We start from the raw sequence: 15,894 nt of genomic DNA, 5'->3' as shown, positions 1-15,894 counted from the left end.
ATGACGTCATCGGTCTCAAGTCTCATATATAACAAGAGTATGTATTATATACAAGAACTTATCGTATTACGAGTGCACAATAGCATTGCGATATCAACTTTATCGAATGTTTTGTAAGTACATATTACGTTTATATAATTCACTTATTGTTGGTGTCGCCCTTAAATATTAAACCTAGCATTTACATTTATTATAAACAACTCTGTATTATTCATGACCATACCTAAAAATCTATTGGGTTGGGACAAAATAAACATGAAGTTTTAAAGAAAACATATTTGTGGGAGTTTGACGTCAATTGAATCTTGTATTAACATACTGTGTAGCACAATACTGTTTATTTATTCACGTGTTATAAATGCAGTGACAACAGCATGGTTAGGTAATGTAACTCTGGCTAAAGGCCTTGTTTATTTGCCTCTGTATATCTTTGTTTTGATTCGTATATTTTTTTTTTGGTTGTCTGATAAATTTTATAAAGTAAATATCGAGCAATCGTAATGGATGGAAGTGGTATTATTAAATTGTAATAAAAAATATAAACATTGAAACATTTTATGTTAGGAAAACCATATTATTACATATATTTTATTTATTCGTAATATGGCGTCACGTGATTTTCCTAAGTGTTTAATTAGTATATCACAATTAATTCCTTATTATGTGTTGCTATCACAAATGGGTAGAGAAAAAACGTACTCGACTGTGCATACTGGCTAATATAAAATCTCTTGTACACATTTCTCACAAAGGATCGTCCACTGACGTAAGACTCGAATGGTAGGGAGAGGTTATGAAAAAAAATTACGAAAAATCACGGGTGGGGAGGGGTAAAATATCACATGTATTTATTTTATGATGTAAAAATGAATAAAATGATAAAGTTTCAACAATCTCCATATTACTTTGCATTAAAATATACACTTTATGTTAAATACCAGAATATATTATTAGAAGGGGGTGAAGGTTAAAAATTTGTTAAAAAACATCACGCGATTTGGGCGGCTCCTAACTGGAGTAAGTATTTTCGAAGCTACACGATTATAAGCTTTATAGCATACATAATTCTGACCGCGATCTCTTCATCTGAATATCAATTGCTTGGCTTTATGTATGAAGTAGCTGTGACGCATTACAATTTAAATTTGTAATCTGTCCTCTCGAATATATTTGAATAGTAAAACGGTTACCTACCTGGCCTACTTCATTCTTATTGCATTTTACGATGTCTAAAACAGTTCAGCTGCAAATTATATAGCTAACAATGGCCATCGTCAAATATAAATGAAAAACCGTTTAAAAACGCATTCATTGTAGGAATTTTATACTTATAAAAAGTTCTAGTACAACAGTTTTATACTTATACTACAAGTCATGACGTAAGGAGTTTCGCACCGATGCAAGTTTGCCCTTCACAGGCCAATGATTCAGCACCATCAAATGACGCGTATTTAACCAGCAAAATTATCTGAAGCAGAAAAAACTAAAAAAGCCATATGCGTAGACGGAACGTTTTTTACGCAATCCGGTTTTCTAAAAAATATTTTTAAAATTTTTGTCGTCATAGCAAAAAAACGTTACAATAAATGAGAATTTAACGACTTTTTTTTAAAATAATCGACGATTAAAAATTAAATATCGATTTTCATCACGTCAGCAATCGGGATTAACTTCTTATAAGAAATGATACTTCTTACGGAAATTAATTTATAAAAAATTGATTTTAAATAAATAATTAACCTAATTCAAGCATAATTTACCGAACCATGATTTATTCCCTTTTTTTGTTTTTCCCTAAAAACTGTTTCCCTTGTATGCAAAAGATAGTAATAAAAGAAGAATGTCCAGAATGTACAATATTAAAAATCCTATGAAGAAAATATCACTCACATAGTCTTTTGAGTAACTACGTGACTTCAAAAATTAAAATGGCTTCTTTATTCGTGACATTTATTCAAACACTCACCCTGATAGCAGCATTTTATATTAATATCACTGTACTTATCATGAATATATCAAATATTTTATATACTATGCAATAAATTATTAAAATATCTCTTTTACACAACACTTTTTAATAAATATACACGCGTCTTGTGTTAGTGCTTGTTGCTGGCGGCGGAAATGGCCGATTTATATCGTATGAGACAAAAGAATAGCAAGATTTTATAAATTTGAGGGTAGTATTAAACTTTGCACAGATGATTTAAAATAATAGAATCGTTTAAGTGTGTGATCGTTGCTCTTTTTTAAAAAATAAATTTTTTTATTACGAATTCAAGAATTATAGGCAATTAGCCAGGAATTTGAAATAATCAACTGTTAATTCCTTCCCTAAAGATTTTCTTCTATGTTATGTACAAATAATGATTTACATCAACACTGTTTGATATTTGTAGCAGCCCTACCTATCGCAGATTTTCGCTGACATTGTAACAAAGGTCATCGACCTTCAACATATCAAAATCTACCTTCCTAAAATCGATTTTTTAATGATATTTTTTTCATAATGCGTAATCACGTAATTTGTCCTTTATTATTCAGGATTCAAATAATCAAATATTTTATAAAGCCTTTATGCCATCTATCTAAAAACCCTAAATTATCTAAACTATAGTCAAATAAATATTAATATCACACTATTTGTCAAAATATAAGAAGTAAATGTCTTTTACTCATGTGTAAATACCTCAATAATATATTGAGCGTCAACAAAGTTAAGCAATAGTCTATCGTGTCTATCAATAAAAATATATCAAAACAATGACTATACCAATAAGTTTTACGATTGATAGTAAGAGGCCCAGTATTTTATTGATAACACATCCTACACACCACAATTATTACTAACTTTTTGTTGTAATATTAAAAACTAAACACCTAATTATGTATTTAAAAAAAAGCGTATTTTTCCTTTAATTAATTCTCAAATAACTATTAAAATTCTTAGGATCCAGTAAATAATTTTTTACCTAAAGAAGTAGAAACTATAGACACTGCCTAAAGACCATCAAGATTATGTAACAAACAACTTTCACTTTGCTTGTATGATGTTCAGTCGAGTCTTGTTTGTAGGAAACAACTCATTATGTATGCCTTTGATAACTTCTTGCATAGCCATATAACACTCTTAATCTATATAATACTGCTATACCCATAGTATATAAATTACAAGTGAGAAGTGTCATTAAAAAATGAAGTTTAAAATGAAAAGATTCTATACAAATATTGATAAAATCATGTTAGAGTTTCTAATTAACATTGAAATAAATGAAAATGTTACAAAACCAAATCAAATTTGATGATTAGCCGGCATTAGTGAGCAATTATGCATTGTGATGTATTATAATTTCTTTCAATAGTTGTAAGGAATCAAAACCTATTAAGAAAATCGAAAAAATCGTCTTGTCACAGCTAAATGTGATAAATTTAAGAATACTGGAAAGATCTACACACTTTTTTCACTAGTAGTCGACGTATTTCCCAAAAATATTATTTTATTTTTCAATTTTACATATGTTTATGAACGGCAGAGAATACAAAATATTAGAAAGTTAGATTTGAAAGCACTTGATTAAAATGTCAAAATTCAGATACATACACATAATTTAAAATAGATGCAATAAAAATTCTTACCTCGATGCATGGTCAGGCGTTGGGAACCTTAGCATAGCAGTAGGTGCTGTAACTCTTAACACTTTCCCTCCGCAGTTATCTGCCAGCCTACGCAGCCTTCGAGATACTCTCTCGGGCGGCTGGTTGATGGGAAGATTTGATACCTCCATCTCACAAGTCGGCTCCTCTTCCTCTGTTTGACTGACCTAAATGATGAAGTAAATTTTAAATGAAATTAGTATTTGCCATTATAGTTATCATACTATCTTTAGTTACTGAAAGTGTATGAGGTTTTAAAGTTAAAGGTATGTGTGTGAGTTTACCTGTCAATACTCATACAAGAGCTTATTGTTATCACAATATGAATGAGATGACAATATATTAAATCAGTGTTTCCACAGAAATCCACAATGACTAATACATAATAATTAAATGAATGTGATCCTAACACAACATAATATTAATATGTAATATAGAATTTGTTTGGACTGTGGATGGACAGTTTTAATATATATTGTTGTACCTTTGGGTTTCTCGGCAGCTGTGCAGTAAGCTCATTGTAACAATAATGCGATGAAGCACATGTAATTAACGCAGAAGATGTGTTCTGTTTGTGCACCAATATCACTTCCATATTTTTCCTGATTAAGAAATACATATACTTGAAAAAATATATATTTTAGCAGATTATTTGAAATTTAGAAATATTTCTTGTAATCTTTCTAACTAAGCTCTAGGATAAGGTCAACAATTTGATCACCCACATCATATGATCAAAGTTATGTTTAACAGAATTCAATGTACTATGTGATCATACCTGTGACGGAAATCTGACAAGTCTGAAGCAAAATTGATATCTCCCGAAATAAGTAGCAATGCCGCTGGAGCTGTGTGTAGCTCACCAAATCTTCTCATACATTGCCTCAGTTTCTCATCGGCCGCATTCTTTTGTGTTCCACACACATGAATAAGGTTTACCTAAGCGCAAATATGATTAACCATAAATCCTCTTGAAAATACTACACCAAAAAAATAATGTTGGTCTTGTGTTTTATGTATTGAAATGTGTCCATATTTCAATCACCTTTTGTGCAAGTCCTTCTGCAGTGGAATCCCACACTTACAAATAATCAAAATATTGATTATTACCAAAAAATACATTAAACAATAAAGGGATTGTTTTTGCAGTATAAGATTTCTTTAATATTTATAAATAGTAACCCAATTTACTTATATATAAATAAAACATTGTTATCTATTGGTTTGTATGATAATGAGCTAGTTATGAAAGATAAGCAGAAGTAATTGCTATTTAACTCCACACAAGTCAATAAACATGATGACATAATAATTTTTTACTATTTAAAATATCATTCCTATTATTTTAAAACAAGCACATAAAAATAAGGCAGTAAAATTATACATTATTCAACACAGTTTATTCTAGGACAAGACTTATGTATTCCAGCATATAAAACATCTTTAATTATATTATGTAAACTGATCTTCCAAGACCCTCTACATGTCATAACAGTGATCTTAGTTAACTGTGCACTTGTTGAATAGATTATTTATTAATACATATTATTTCTTAATTAACAATTACACATATAAATTAAAAAATTGACTATCAAGTTATCTAATCTATATAGTCTTATATAGATATATATTTCATTATATATTTTATTATTCATTAGCTTACTGCCTCACTACATTTTTAAGTAAACACTAAAAGAGATGCTTAGGGTAGACTAAGCATGTCAAGTCAACACCAAGCAATGGTTGTAACCACTAAACAGTTAGCATTATAGTTTTTCAATGTTTTACTTACTTGAGAATCATTTAGTTCTTGTAATCTATTTGCAGCTTCTTTTCTCACATCACATACAACAACAAATTCAGCTTCCCTCCTCCCTGGAAGAAATTTGGCTCGAATTGCTGCCACCACATCTATTGCTGAGCATCCCCGGGGAACCTATTCACAAGAATATTTAAAATCTAACAGGATATTTAATATAACATGATATTCAAATACTACAATAATTGATAACCAACCATTAACAAAGTGCAATAGTGAATTTAACATGTGCCAAACTATGAGAAATGAATTACACTACTATAATGTTTGTTAAACATGTGACATGGTATTTTTAGGGGTAGTTAAATATATTCCTAAGACAGAGGAATTGAGTGACGTAAGAAAAGCATAGCATAGCCCACCTGACAATTTTCAATGTCCCAAAAAATCCCAATGGGCACATTACAACTGCTACGATGCTTGTGGTGCCGAAAACGCGACCTCACCCTGGTTCTCTCAGCCAGAACAACACCTTCATCTCTAGCACCAGTAGTGTTTTCATCCGAAGACTCATCCTCCACGTCTAACATAAATCGTAATTATAAAAATACTGAGAATCAGTATAAGTAACAAGTAAATCAGTTATAAACCTACCCCTGAATTTAAATCTTTAATGAAACAAAAACATGTTATATAGGAAACAGCTCACCTGTAATCCACAATCGAGGAGGAAGTGGTATTTTCATAAGAAGACTAGAACTAACACTCGCCAGTCCTTGAACGGATTGACTCCGTGATTCTTTAAAGCTATTCATCCCGTTACTATGAAAACTTGTGGACAAACTCATTGTTATACATTAAAATATAAACCACGACTACAAATCTTATTCCAATTTGTAGAATACGGAACAAAGCAAGAGTCGAAATGGGGCTACGTGCTTATTTTTTATTGAGAACACGAAAAACACTTAAAATTAAATGAAAGCTTAAATCACTACATATAATTCTTAAATCTGATAGGATTTGCGTCTAACATGTAAAATATTTAATAATACAAAATGTAAAAACAAATCTACACTTCGCTACGCCATTTCCACTTTCAACAGATTTCAATCAAGTGTCGAAAAAACACACTGGTTTGGCTGTCTATGGTGAGAAGTATTGCCAGTTCCTGATCGTAAGTCAAAGAGTATGTAACTAATTACTAGTAAATAACGACGTATGAAATTATGAATCTTGTTGGTATTATTTTCCTTTTTAATAAAGGATGCAAATCGATATTTGTATCAATGATACAAGTATCGTTTTTTTTGCAATTTGTTTTAATAATTACTACTTAAATTATAGTTACTTCTTAACTTATTTCAAAATCATCTTTGCGCCTACTTTAATTTATTAAAATTAATAAGTTATCTATGCTCATTATCTGTCACTGTCACATCTAGTGGAAGTGGATGAGCTTGCATTTCTATTACCGTCATTATTTTACTTTGTTTTAGAGAACAAATACATATTTATAACTAAAAACAATTATCCTACGCTATATTTTAAATTAATCAAAAGAAAGTGTACGTTAGTTATCAGTAATAGATCATATTAAAGTTCTAAAGCTAAAAGGAATTTCTTGTAATTTCTATCTTTCTGTTATAGTAAAAGTCGAAAAATGTCTACAAATACGGGTAAAATTATAAAAATGGAGGTAAGGACAATTTTATAATAAGTGTTTAGAACTTCACTAGGGATTTCACTTCTAATGAATTTGAGGATTTGCAACAAAGCTATATTAGAATTGTCGATACAAAGTGTCATGTACTATTTAAATATCTAGAATATTTTATATACCTAGAATAGAAACTATTATTTGTGACAAACAATCAAAAACACTTCTACTACTACTTTCCAATTCTTCACTTCTCTACTGTTTCTAGGTGGACTATGAAGACATTTGCAACGAAAAGATCCCACTGTGGAAATCATTGGCTTCAAGTGGCAAAGTTCAAGAGGCAATAGATCAACTACTGGCATTGGAGAAACAAACTAGAACAGTGAGTGTTACATTTGGTAACTTAAAGAATTTACTTATGACAATCCTTTAACTCTGAAGAATTTCTGAAACTATTTAAGTTATAAATTATCCTATATTCATCTTTTTTTTATGATATTGCAGGGTGCTGATATGGCATCAACAGCAAGAATTTTAGTAGCCATAGTCCAAATTTGGTATGAGGCTAAAAACTGGGCTGCACTCAATGACCACATTGTTTTGCTGTCAAAGAGGAGGTACGTTATTCTCATAATAAAAAGTTAAAGAGCAGTATTTTGTAAATCACTTATTTTATGTTGTTTTTTTTATCAGGTCGCAACTTAAGCAGGCAGTGGTAAAAATGGTACAAGAATGCTGCAATTATGTAAACAAGACTCCAGATAAAGAAACAAAAATCAAGTTAATTGAAACACTGAGGTCAATAACAGAGGGTAAGATATACGTAGAAGTAGAAAGGGCAAGACTTACCAACATTTTAGCAAAAATAAGAGAAGAAGAAGGTGATGTAGCAGAGGCTGCAAAGATAATACAAGAGCTACAAGTTGAGACATATGGATCTATGGATAAACGCGAGAAAGTAGAATTAATATTGGAACAAATGAGGTTATGCCTTGCAATCAAAGACTACATTAGAACGCAGATTATATCAAAGAAAATTAATACTAAATTCTTTGAGGAGGATGACACTCAGGTAATCCTATTAATATTATAAATACAAAAAATAGATGAATGGATGAGTTAGCAAGTAATTCTAAGATGTCTTTAAGACTAGACTATTATTTATTTTATTTATTTCAAAAATCCATGCAAATGAAGTCATGGGACAAAATTGGAAATTAATAAAGCATTTTAATTACAGGAGTTGAAAGAGAAATTCTATCGTATAATGATAGCGGTAGATCAACAGAATGGGCAGTACCTGTCCGTGTGTAGACATTTCCGCGCTCTAGGCGCTTCTGGTGGGTCTGAAGCTCTCATTGGGAGTGTAGTCTTCCTGATACTGGCTCCTTATGACAATGAACAGGCTGATCTTACCCACAGAGTTAATGAAGATAAAGACCTGGACAAACTACCTGAATATAAGTAAGATTGCCATAACATGTTTTAACTATTAGAAGTAATTATTAATTAAGCTTTTTTTGTGAATGCAAATTAAAAAGTTAGGATCTTTCAAATTATTTAAAAAATTATAATGAGGTTTTAAATTGTAACTTTAGAAATCACTTTTAAATTGTATTGTTTCTTATTATTGCAATATTAGTTTACATGTTAACACAATTTCCAGGCAATTGTTGGCTTTGTTCATCAACCCAGAGATAATAAGATGGAACACTCTCTGCTCCACTTATGAGAAAATGTTGCGCAAGACGCCATACTTTAATGCCTCTGAAGAGAAGGGCCAGGAGCGCTGGAATGATCTCAAGAATAGAGTTGTTGAACATGTGAGTATATAATTCTATAAGGGAAAGTTATTGTCCGACTGCGACAGAAAATACAATCTCTAGCTTATCCAGGTTCGACTGAAAATTTTTGAGTATTGTTATTTGTGATGTTTATATATGATTGTATTGTTGCAGAACATACGTATAATGTCGATGTACTACACTCGCATCTCGCTGCAGCGCATGAGCGAATTGCTAGGTCTCAGCGCCACAGAGACGGAGGAGGCTCTCAGCCAACTCGTCGTCACCGCCGTTGTGAAGGCAAAGATCGACCGCCCTGCAGGCGTCGTGCACTTCAGGTATGTTATTTATACTATTATTGCCACATTTCTCTGGACATTTTCTTCAACTTGTTTCTTTCTATCAAGAGATTTCTCAGTACATTCTTGTTTTTGCAATTTTTCTTCTTTCTTTCTTCGATTAAAATTTATGAGCCGCAGATCAGCATAAAGCTCACATCAATGTACTGGTTCACTGCTCAGCTCTATTGGTACCTGCATAGAGTTACGATTTGCATTTCGAGGTGCGGACTGGAGTCAGCAGGCAGCTCGCGGCTCGTCGACTCACCAATTTAGTTGTTGAGCTGTAGCTCAATGGTTCAAGTTTTATGTGAACTGAACTTTTGAACCGGTACAAAATTGATTCAACGCTGACCTCTTAGCTGCATGGAACTACCATTATTAGGGCATTTGAGACTGATACATACATTGTTCATATTAGTTGTCACACTGGCTAGTGCTAATGGAAAAGGGTTCTTATAAGTTTTTTTTAATGTGACACGTTGTTATAGTTTGAACATGGATTCATCGGACCGTCTGAACGAGTGGTCGCATAACCTGAACACTCTAATGCAGCTCGTCAACAAAACCACCCATCTCATTAACAAGGAGGAGTGCGTACACAAGCATCTGCTAGCCGCTGCTGAGTGAACAAAGTCTATTCCTCATTTACAATTACTATTCTATGTAATAAATTTATTAATAAATGATTACTTAATTATTTGAACTATTTTTTTAACTAAACCTTACCTTAAATGACGATGTTCTGTTTAGATTAAAGAAAACCAAGTTTTTTTTAGTAGGTTTTAATATGTGTTGGCGTTGTTAATATGAGATTAAAAAATGATGTCCTTAAAAAATACTAATTTTGTAATATTTTTTTAAACAATTAGATATAGTGTATTCAGTAGACATAAAGCAACTGATAAGATAGTCAAATGTGAAACACTTTATTTTCTTTATCAATTAGGCATTACTAAGTGGTTTTATTGATAATTTTCATTCGTTAAATAACTACAGCCATGTTTACATTAATATTATCATTCGCGGTGTCTGCATTTGTGGTTATAGTTTTTAAATATTTAAATGCCACACGTAAGCCACCTATTTTAGGTATTTACCAGCAAAGGAATAAAGGTTATTGGCTTAAATTTATTTTTATGTACGTTCTACTCACTGTAAAAAGGGTATGTATGAATATCACAATTACTTTTGTAACATCAACATCAGCTTAATAAAAGAAGTATAAATCTTAACCCACCGGTGTACGGTGAAACAGAACTATTTTACTCTGAAACAGAGCTATTATACTCTAAAATGCAACTATTTTACTCTCAAACATAACTATTTTACTCTGAAACGGAACTGTTTCACTCTAATATAGATTTTTTACTATAGATCCATAATCTTTTTGAATTTCGTTAATAATCGTTTATTTCTTGCACGAGTTCATTTAATTGACTTATTTCGTGGACACTTATCTTAATCCTATTGCTTAATAACATTGAAACTGTTGCAGCTGATTAACGAAGGCAAGCGTCTCTGGGCCGTGGAAGTGGGCCAGAGTTCCAACGGCACCGAACAAGTACATAAATATGATTCGAATTTAGAACAAAAGTATATTTTCGGTGACCATCCTAAGGTAAAAAAAGCTTGTAATATGATTTTTTTGTATTTACTACAAAACCAAGTAATGAAACTATTAGTTCTAATGATACGTACGTGATTCTTTTTTCAGGCAGTAGATGCTGTTTACTTCAATGGCTTGTCAAAAGATGGATCCGCGGTCGTCTGTGGGCTAGCTCGTAGACCTAACCATTATTGTGACGCCTTTTTGTACCTAAAGGTTTGTACATACTGTCTATAATTTTGGGGACAAGTAAATCTATTCATCGTCCACAGTACCGTAATGACTTTGTCTCATTTCTAGTGCGATGGTGAAGATCTACTTCTGTCTCCGAACCTTCCGGACACGCACCTAGAGCAAACCGAATCTGAACAAGAAGAGTACAGTGTGCAAGGAATCAAGATTACCAACTTCATGCCAATGCGCACATGGAAACTATCTTATACCGGCGAAATGAAGTACTATATTAACTATGCTATAAAAAAAATTATATACCTTATTTTTTAGCTCCCTTGTAGAAGAATCCAACAATCTTGATAAACTCGTCTATTTATTCCTTGCATATTTTTAGATCGAAATCCAACCCGGATAAGCATGTGAAGGTGGAAGTATCACTTACATGGAGCGCAGCATGGGCGCCGTTTAATTATGATGCGCACATGTCCCCTTCCAGCATGGCCGGAGACCTGGCGAGAGAACCCTGGTCCCGGGAATACTTCACACTATTAGAGAAGTTAGTGCCTAGAATAAGGTGAAGTAGGCGTGTCTACGACTTAAATTCTACCAAATTATAAATTGTTACAGACTGCATCAAACACATTATGAACAAATGGGTTATATTGGAGGTATCGCTGTAATCGATGGCAAAGAACATTCGCTGGATATGCCGTGTTTGAGAGACCGTAGTTTTGGTAAACAGACTATTCGTGCAATTTAATTATATACAAACTTCACTATTTTTTTTTTTCAGAAAAATTCATTTTAAATACAAATTTTATTATATTTTAGGACCGTTACGTGAATGGCGAAACTTCCACCGATACGTTTATCACTTCATGTTCCTTGAGAACGGCGACTGCATGGCGGTGGGCAGTGTGTCCGAGCCCACTGTTTTATCTCAGTAGGTTACATTACTGCCACACACACAAACTTAAGTGGTCACTCAGTATGAGAAATTTACATTAAGTGTCTCTTATTATAGCTTAACCTTGATTATACTTTTGTCAAAAATTATCCAGTTTTTCTACTTAATTGGTGTTCTAATGTGTCTAAAATAGATTTTTTTATAATTATTGTCCTGGTTACAGTTTGACTATTGGGTATTTGTGCAAGAAAGCAGATCAATCAGTGTTGCCAGTTGACTTTTGCGACTTTCATTTGTATCAGCACGCTGAAAATGAAATACTGCCCAAAGACTACGGATTTGTTTTCAAAAGTGGTAAGTAATGTTTAAAATTGCATTTAACGATTATTTTTGCTAAGGCTTCAATATCTTTTTGCTTGCATCATGTTGTTTTATTTGGTAAATTATATATTTTTTTAATTATTGCTAATTCTCAGGTTGCAAGTCGTATGCTGTAAAAGTTAAAGTGAACGACGAAGATACATTTTACATTGGCAAGGATAGAGTTGCAAAATTCTATGAAAGATGGTGCTCCGTTGAAGTTAACGGAATTCGGGGCTGGGCTTGCGTTGAGTGGCACTATAATAATGTGCGGAACTGACACAAAAAGTAAATAAATCTGTAAGAAAAAAAAAACATTATTTTTTTTAATTTTTTCATATGTTATAGTCATCGGAGTTAAAGATGTTTACAAAATTTTAGATCAATATTTAACGCAAACTGAGCAAGTTGAAAAAATAATTTAATAAGTTATAGTAAATACAATATGAGACAATTTATCTTGCCATTTTTCCAAAAATGTTTAATGAGGTCATAGGCGTGCCATCATATTATTTTGACTTTGTTATTATTATTTGAAACATTTCTTTCGTCGTTTCGCTACTCATATGTATAACCTACTTTATATTTTTTATAGTGCTAATGAATTTTATGATCAATAGTGTCCAAAAATATTGCATCGTGTGCCATTGGTTCGCCATCTTATACATATATAGGGGGTGATTAATATCAATAGTTAGTGGAAAGTTTTGTATATTTATTGTATTGCAATATCAACTAAAATAGAAGACATGTACTAATTTATGAAGCGTGAAAACTTACTTTATAATACTGATTGATAAATTTTATGATAGTATATAAATAAATATATAACAGTGAGACACTTTCGATACATTTGTCTCTGCTAAAAACAAATACATCATGATTCAAATTAACTTTTACATTGATGAAATTTCATGATAAGTTTAAACATTTTTTACTGTATTTTCACAACTTTTTTACACTAATATCTTCTAATGTCTTTTTTAAGATAAATTACATAAAAATATGTATAAACACATCACACTAGACGACAACAAATATTAATTTAATCTAAAAAACACAGAGAGAATCAAATCTAACACAGAAAATACATATGTAAATGAAATACATATCTAGTATATAATATTAATGAATAATCCACAATTACAGTGAAAAACAATACATAATGCTTAATACGCAGTATACAATACAATAATTGTTATCAATTTTTTTTCTTTACTTAGTTTGTTTCAAATTTTAATGTCTATTACAGAACACTTATCTGTCAAATTATGAATTCTGATGCCTTCAATACATCGTTTAATACTTTCTGTAAGCAACTGAGCCTTATATATTATAATATCATTATATTTATACTAATCTATAATAATAATTCTGTACTACACAAGTACATTTATATCTCAAAAATAGTTTATGAATTTTAGCGAGAAATGTTTATGTAATGTTATTTAGATGACAAACCAGATTTGTATACAATAAAATATACACGCGAATTAAGGTCCATATTAATTAAATCCGTAGATCACAACTTCTAATAAGCGATGATCTTATTCCGTTCCGACACACGGAGGAAGACAGCAGATTTCTTATCCCGAATAAAGTTGAGCTTTAAACGAATGAGACTAGGTTTAATTTTACTTTGCAAAACTTTTCATATCAAGAGCAAGCGTAATTTAAACTTTGTTTCAATCACGTAAAGCTTAATTTTATTTGTGATGAGAAATCTGCTCTACTCTTCTTCCCGGTTTGTGTGAACGGACCTAATCGTATTACCGGAGAGACATACAATCATTCATGTACATACAAATTTTGAAATAATTTCTACAAATGGATACGCATTATATACAGTCATATATTACGGAAGACACAAGTTAATTCAATTATACTTGTACATTTAATAAAGTTGCTGTCTTTGTATACAATTTGTTATATGCATTCCCTATTATTTTATTATGGCAACACTGTATTAAAAGCGATGGTTTACAAAAGTATTGTTTAAATTCTGTATTAATTTATGTTTACCTACTATTCACGAATTCTTACTTTAAAACTATTTAACAGTTTCTCTCGTATCCATTTCACCTAATTGAATTTTCATATTGACTTGGTCTTTTTATTTGTATTTTATTTTGGATTAAATCGAAACATTTTTTGCTGTAGCTAGATTTCTTATACTTTACTCTAAATAGAAACTATTAATAGTATAAATCAAAATATCCTAAATAATAATATCTTTGAAAAGACATAGAATTTTGAAATTAATTCAAATATACATTTAGTTAAGTATAAGTCACATGAAGTTTGTAAAAAGAATTAAAAAAAATAAAGTCTAAGTTACTGGCCACATAACTCGTCTACTTTCCAGTAAAAGTCTCGTCAAAATCGATCCAGCCGTTTCGTAGATAGATATTTATATTTTCAATCCTACTTTTACAATTTATAAATTAAAAGCTTTTGCATTTTGACTCTACTATATTTTTTAATTTTAGGGGAAAAGACAAGACGTATTTACATTATGTTTTATACAGATATTGTATAGATATTTTAACTTACAAAGGTTAGTAATGTGTATAGTGCTACAATGTTATCTGGCCCGATGAGACGTTGCTAAAGCAGTCAGTTGTGCCAAAATAACATGACAAGACAGTACGACAAAGATCATGTGACAAATTTTTGACGTTTGGGGCGCTAATGAGCTATTTAAATTTAATGTTATCTATGCCTACCGGGTCAAATAACTTTGTCGGTCTATAAATAGCATAAATATATAGCTTTAATTTAGTACATGATACTTGTTCTAAATATATTTAAGCGCATAAAATTATGAATGCACCTCCATAAGTTAAAACATCTTTGGTAAGCGTCACATAAACTATTAGTTTTACAATTCCTCGCACCCTCTTTAGTTATTAAGAAATGGTCAAATAAAATTAGTTTAAAATAATATAACGCGGTAACAAATCGACAAATAACTTATATATTTTGATACATATATTAACATATATAAAAGTAAATATGTTATGGAATGAACATCAGACTAGAATCAATATAAATCACAGCACCTACATTAGTCGGGAACATTCACAATACTCCCCAAAGACGGTAAAGTTAAGGCAGGATATTAAGTACTGTCTGACTACGTGTTTGACTAGTTTACAAATACACACATAAACTATGAACTTTCTCATTTTCACTAACCTACTAAGGATTTCAAATAAGAATGTGCCAATGATTTTTTTTTCAAAAATCGCTAGAGTAGCAGTCACATATTGTAACAAAAAAATATTTTAGAGTAAATATTTTTTGATTTTTTTTCTATCGGTTGTGAAGACGCTGTTTAATTTTTTTTATATCCGTGGGTTCATGCACATTCTTATATGAGACTTATTGTACTCGAAAGACATTCAAAGAATTGTTAAAAAGAACAAATTTCATATAATTTTTTAAGAATATACTAAAACACATACTAAGTACATAAATATAACTACAAACACATAAAAGCACAAAAAATTAAACTTTCCTTATTTTTTTTTTGTATTTTTTTGTTATAAACACAGAGTATTTACAAGAAATCAATTACTTGAACATTTGTCAAGACATGAAAAAAAGGATTTATACATTTGCCTACTACCCATTTTGTTCTTGC

At 31.1% G+C, this 15,894-nt stretch overlaps 3 protein-coding genes across 3 annotated transcripts in view; 2 read left to right on the top strand and 1 right to left on the bottom strand.

Moving 5' to 3' along the window:
- Marf1 (meiosis regulator and mRNA stability factor 1-like protein) overlaps positions 1 to 6,550 on the bottom strand; it is a 13,834-nt gene extending 7,284 nt beyond the window's left edge. Inside the window, exons 1-6 of the mRNA XM_013313829.1 lie at positions 6,123 to 6,550; positions 5,836 to 5,996; positions 5,447 to 5,590; positions 4,433 to 4,593; positions 4,139 to 4,256; positions 3,637 to 3,821 (exon numbers count right to left, since the gene is read on the bottom strand). Of these exons, the coding sequence (XP_013169283.1) occupies positions 3,637 to 3,821; positions 4,139 to 4,256; positions 4,433 to 4,593; positions 5,447 to 5,590; positions 5,836 to 5,996; positions 6,123 to 6,261 (908 nt within the window). The 5' untranslated portion in view covers positions 6,262 to 6,550. The remainder of the gene's footprint in view (positions 1 to 3,636; positions 3,822 to 4,138; positions 4,257 to 4,432; positions 4,594 to 5,446; positions 5,591 to 5,835; positions 5,997 to 6,122) is intronic.
- Positions 6,551 to 6,839: 289 nt separating this feature from the next.
- On the top strand, positions 6,840 to 9,904 carry Rpn5 (regulatory particle non-ATPase 5). The gene is made up of 9 exons (XM_013314071.1): positions 6,840 to 6,981; positions 7,064 to 7,112; positions 7,342 to 7,458; positions 7,581 to 7,693; positions 7,770 to 8,148; positions 8,317 to 8,540; positions 8,743 to 8,899; positions 9,035 to 9,198; positions 9,690 to 9,904. Exons 2-9 carry the CDS (start codon positions 7,077 to 7,079, stop codon positions 9,826 to 9,828), a joined length of 1,329 nt encoding a protein of 442 aa, XP_013169525.1. The 5' UTR covers positions 6,840 to 6,981; positions 7,064 to 7,076; the 3' UTR covers positions 9,829 to 9,904.
- Positions 9,905 to 10,165: 261 nt separating this feature from the next.
- On the top strand, positions 10,166 to 13,068 carry LOC106118843 (uncharacterized). Its single transcript, XM_013313598.1, has 9 exons — positions 10,166 to 10,364; positions 10,697 to 10,819; positions 10,916 to 11,023; positions 11,108 to 11,262; positions 11,376 to 11,537; positions 11,609 to 11,715; positions 11,813 to 11,924; positions 12,112 to 12,242; positions 12,365 to 13,068. The coding sequence occupies exons 1-9, from the start codon at positions 10,200 to 10,202 to the stop codon at positions 12,526 to 12,528; spliced, it is 1,227 nt and encodes a 408-aa protein (XP_013169052.1). The 5' UTR covers positions 10,166 to 10,199; the 3' UTR covers positions 12,529 to 13,068.
- Positions 13,069 to 15,894: the final 2,826 nt, after the last annotated feature.

The sequence above is a fragment of the Papilio xuthus genome, unplaced genomic scaffold, assembly GCF_000836235.2.
Source record: "Papilio xuthus unplaced genomic scaffold, Pxut_1.1 DF827542.1, whole genome shotgun sequence".
NCBI lineage: Eukaryota > Metazoa > Arthropoda > Insecta > Lepidoptera > Papilionidae > Papilio > Papilio xuthus.
This window is presented reverse-complemented; position numbering and strand designations above follow the sequence as displayed.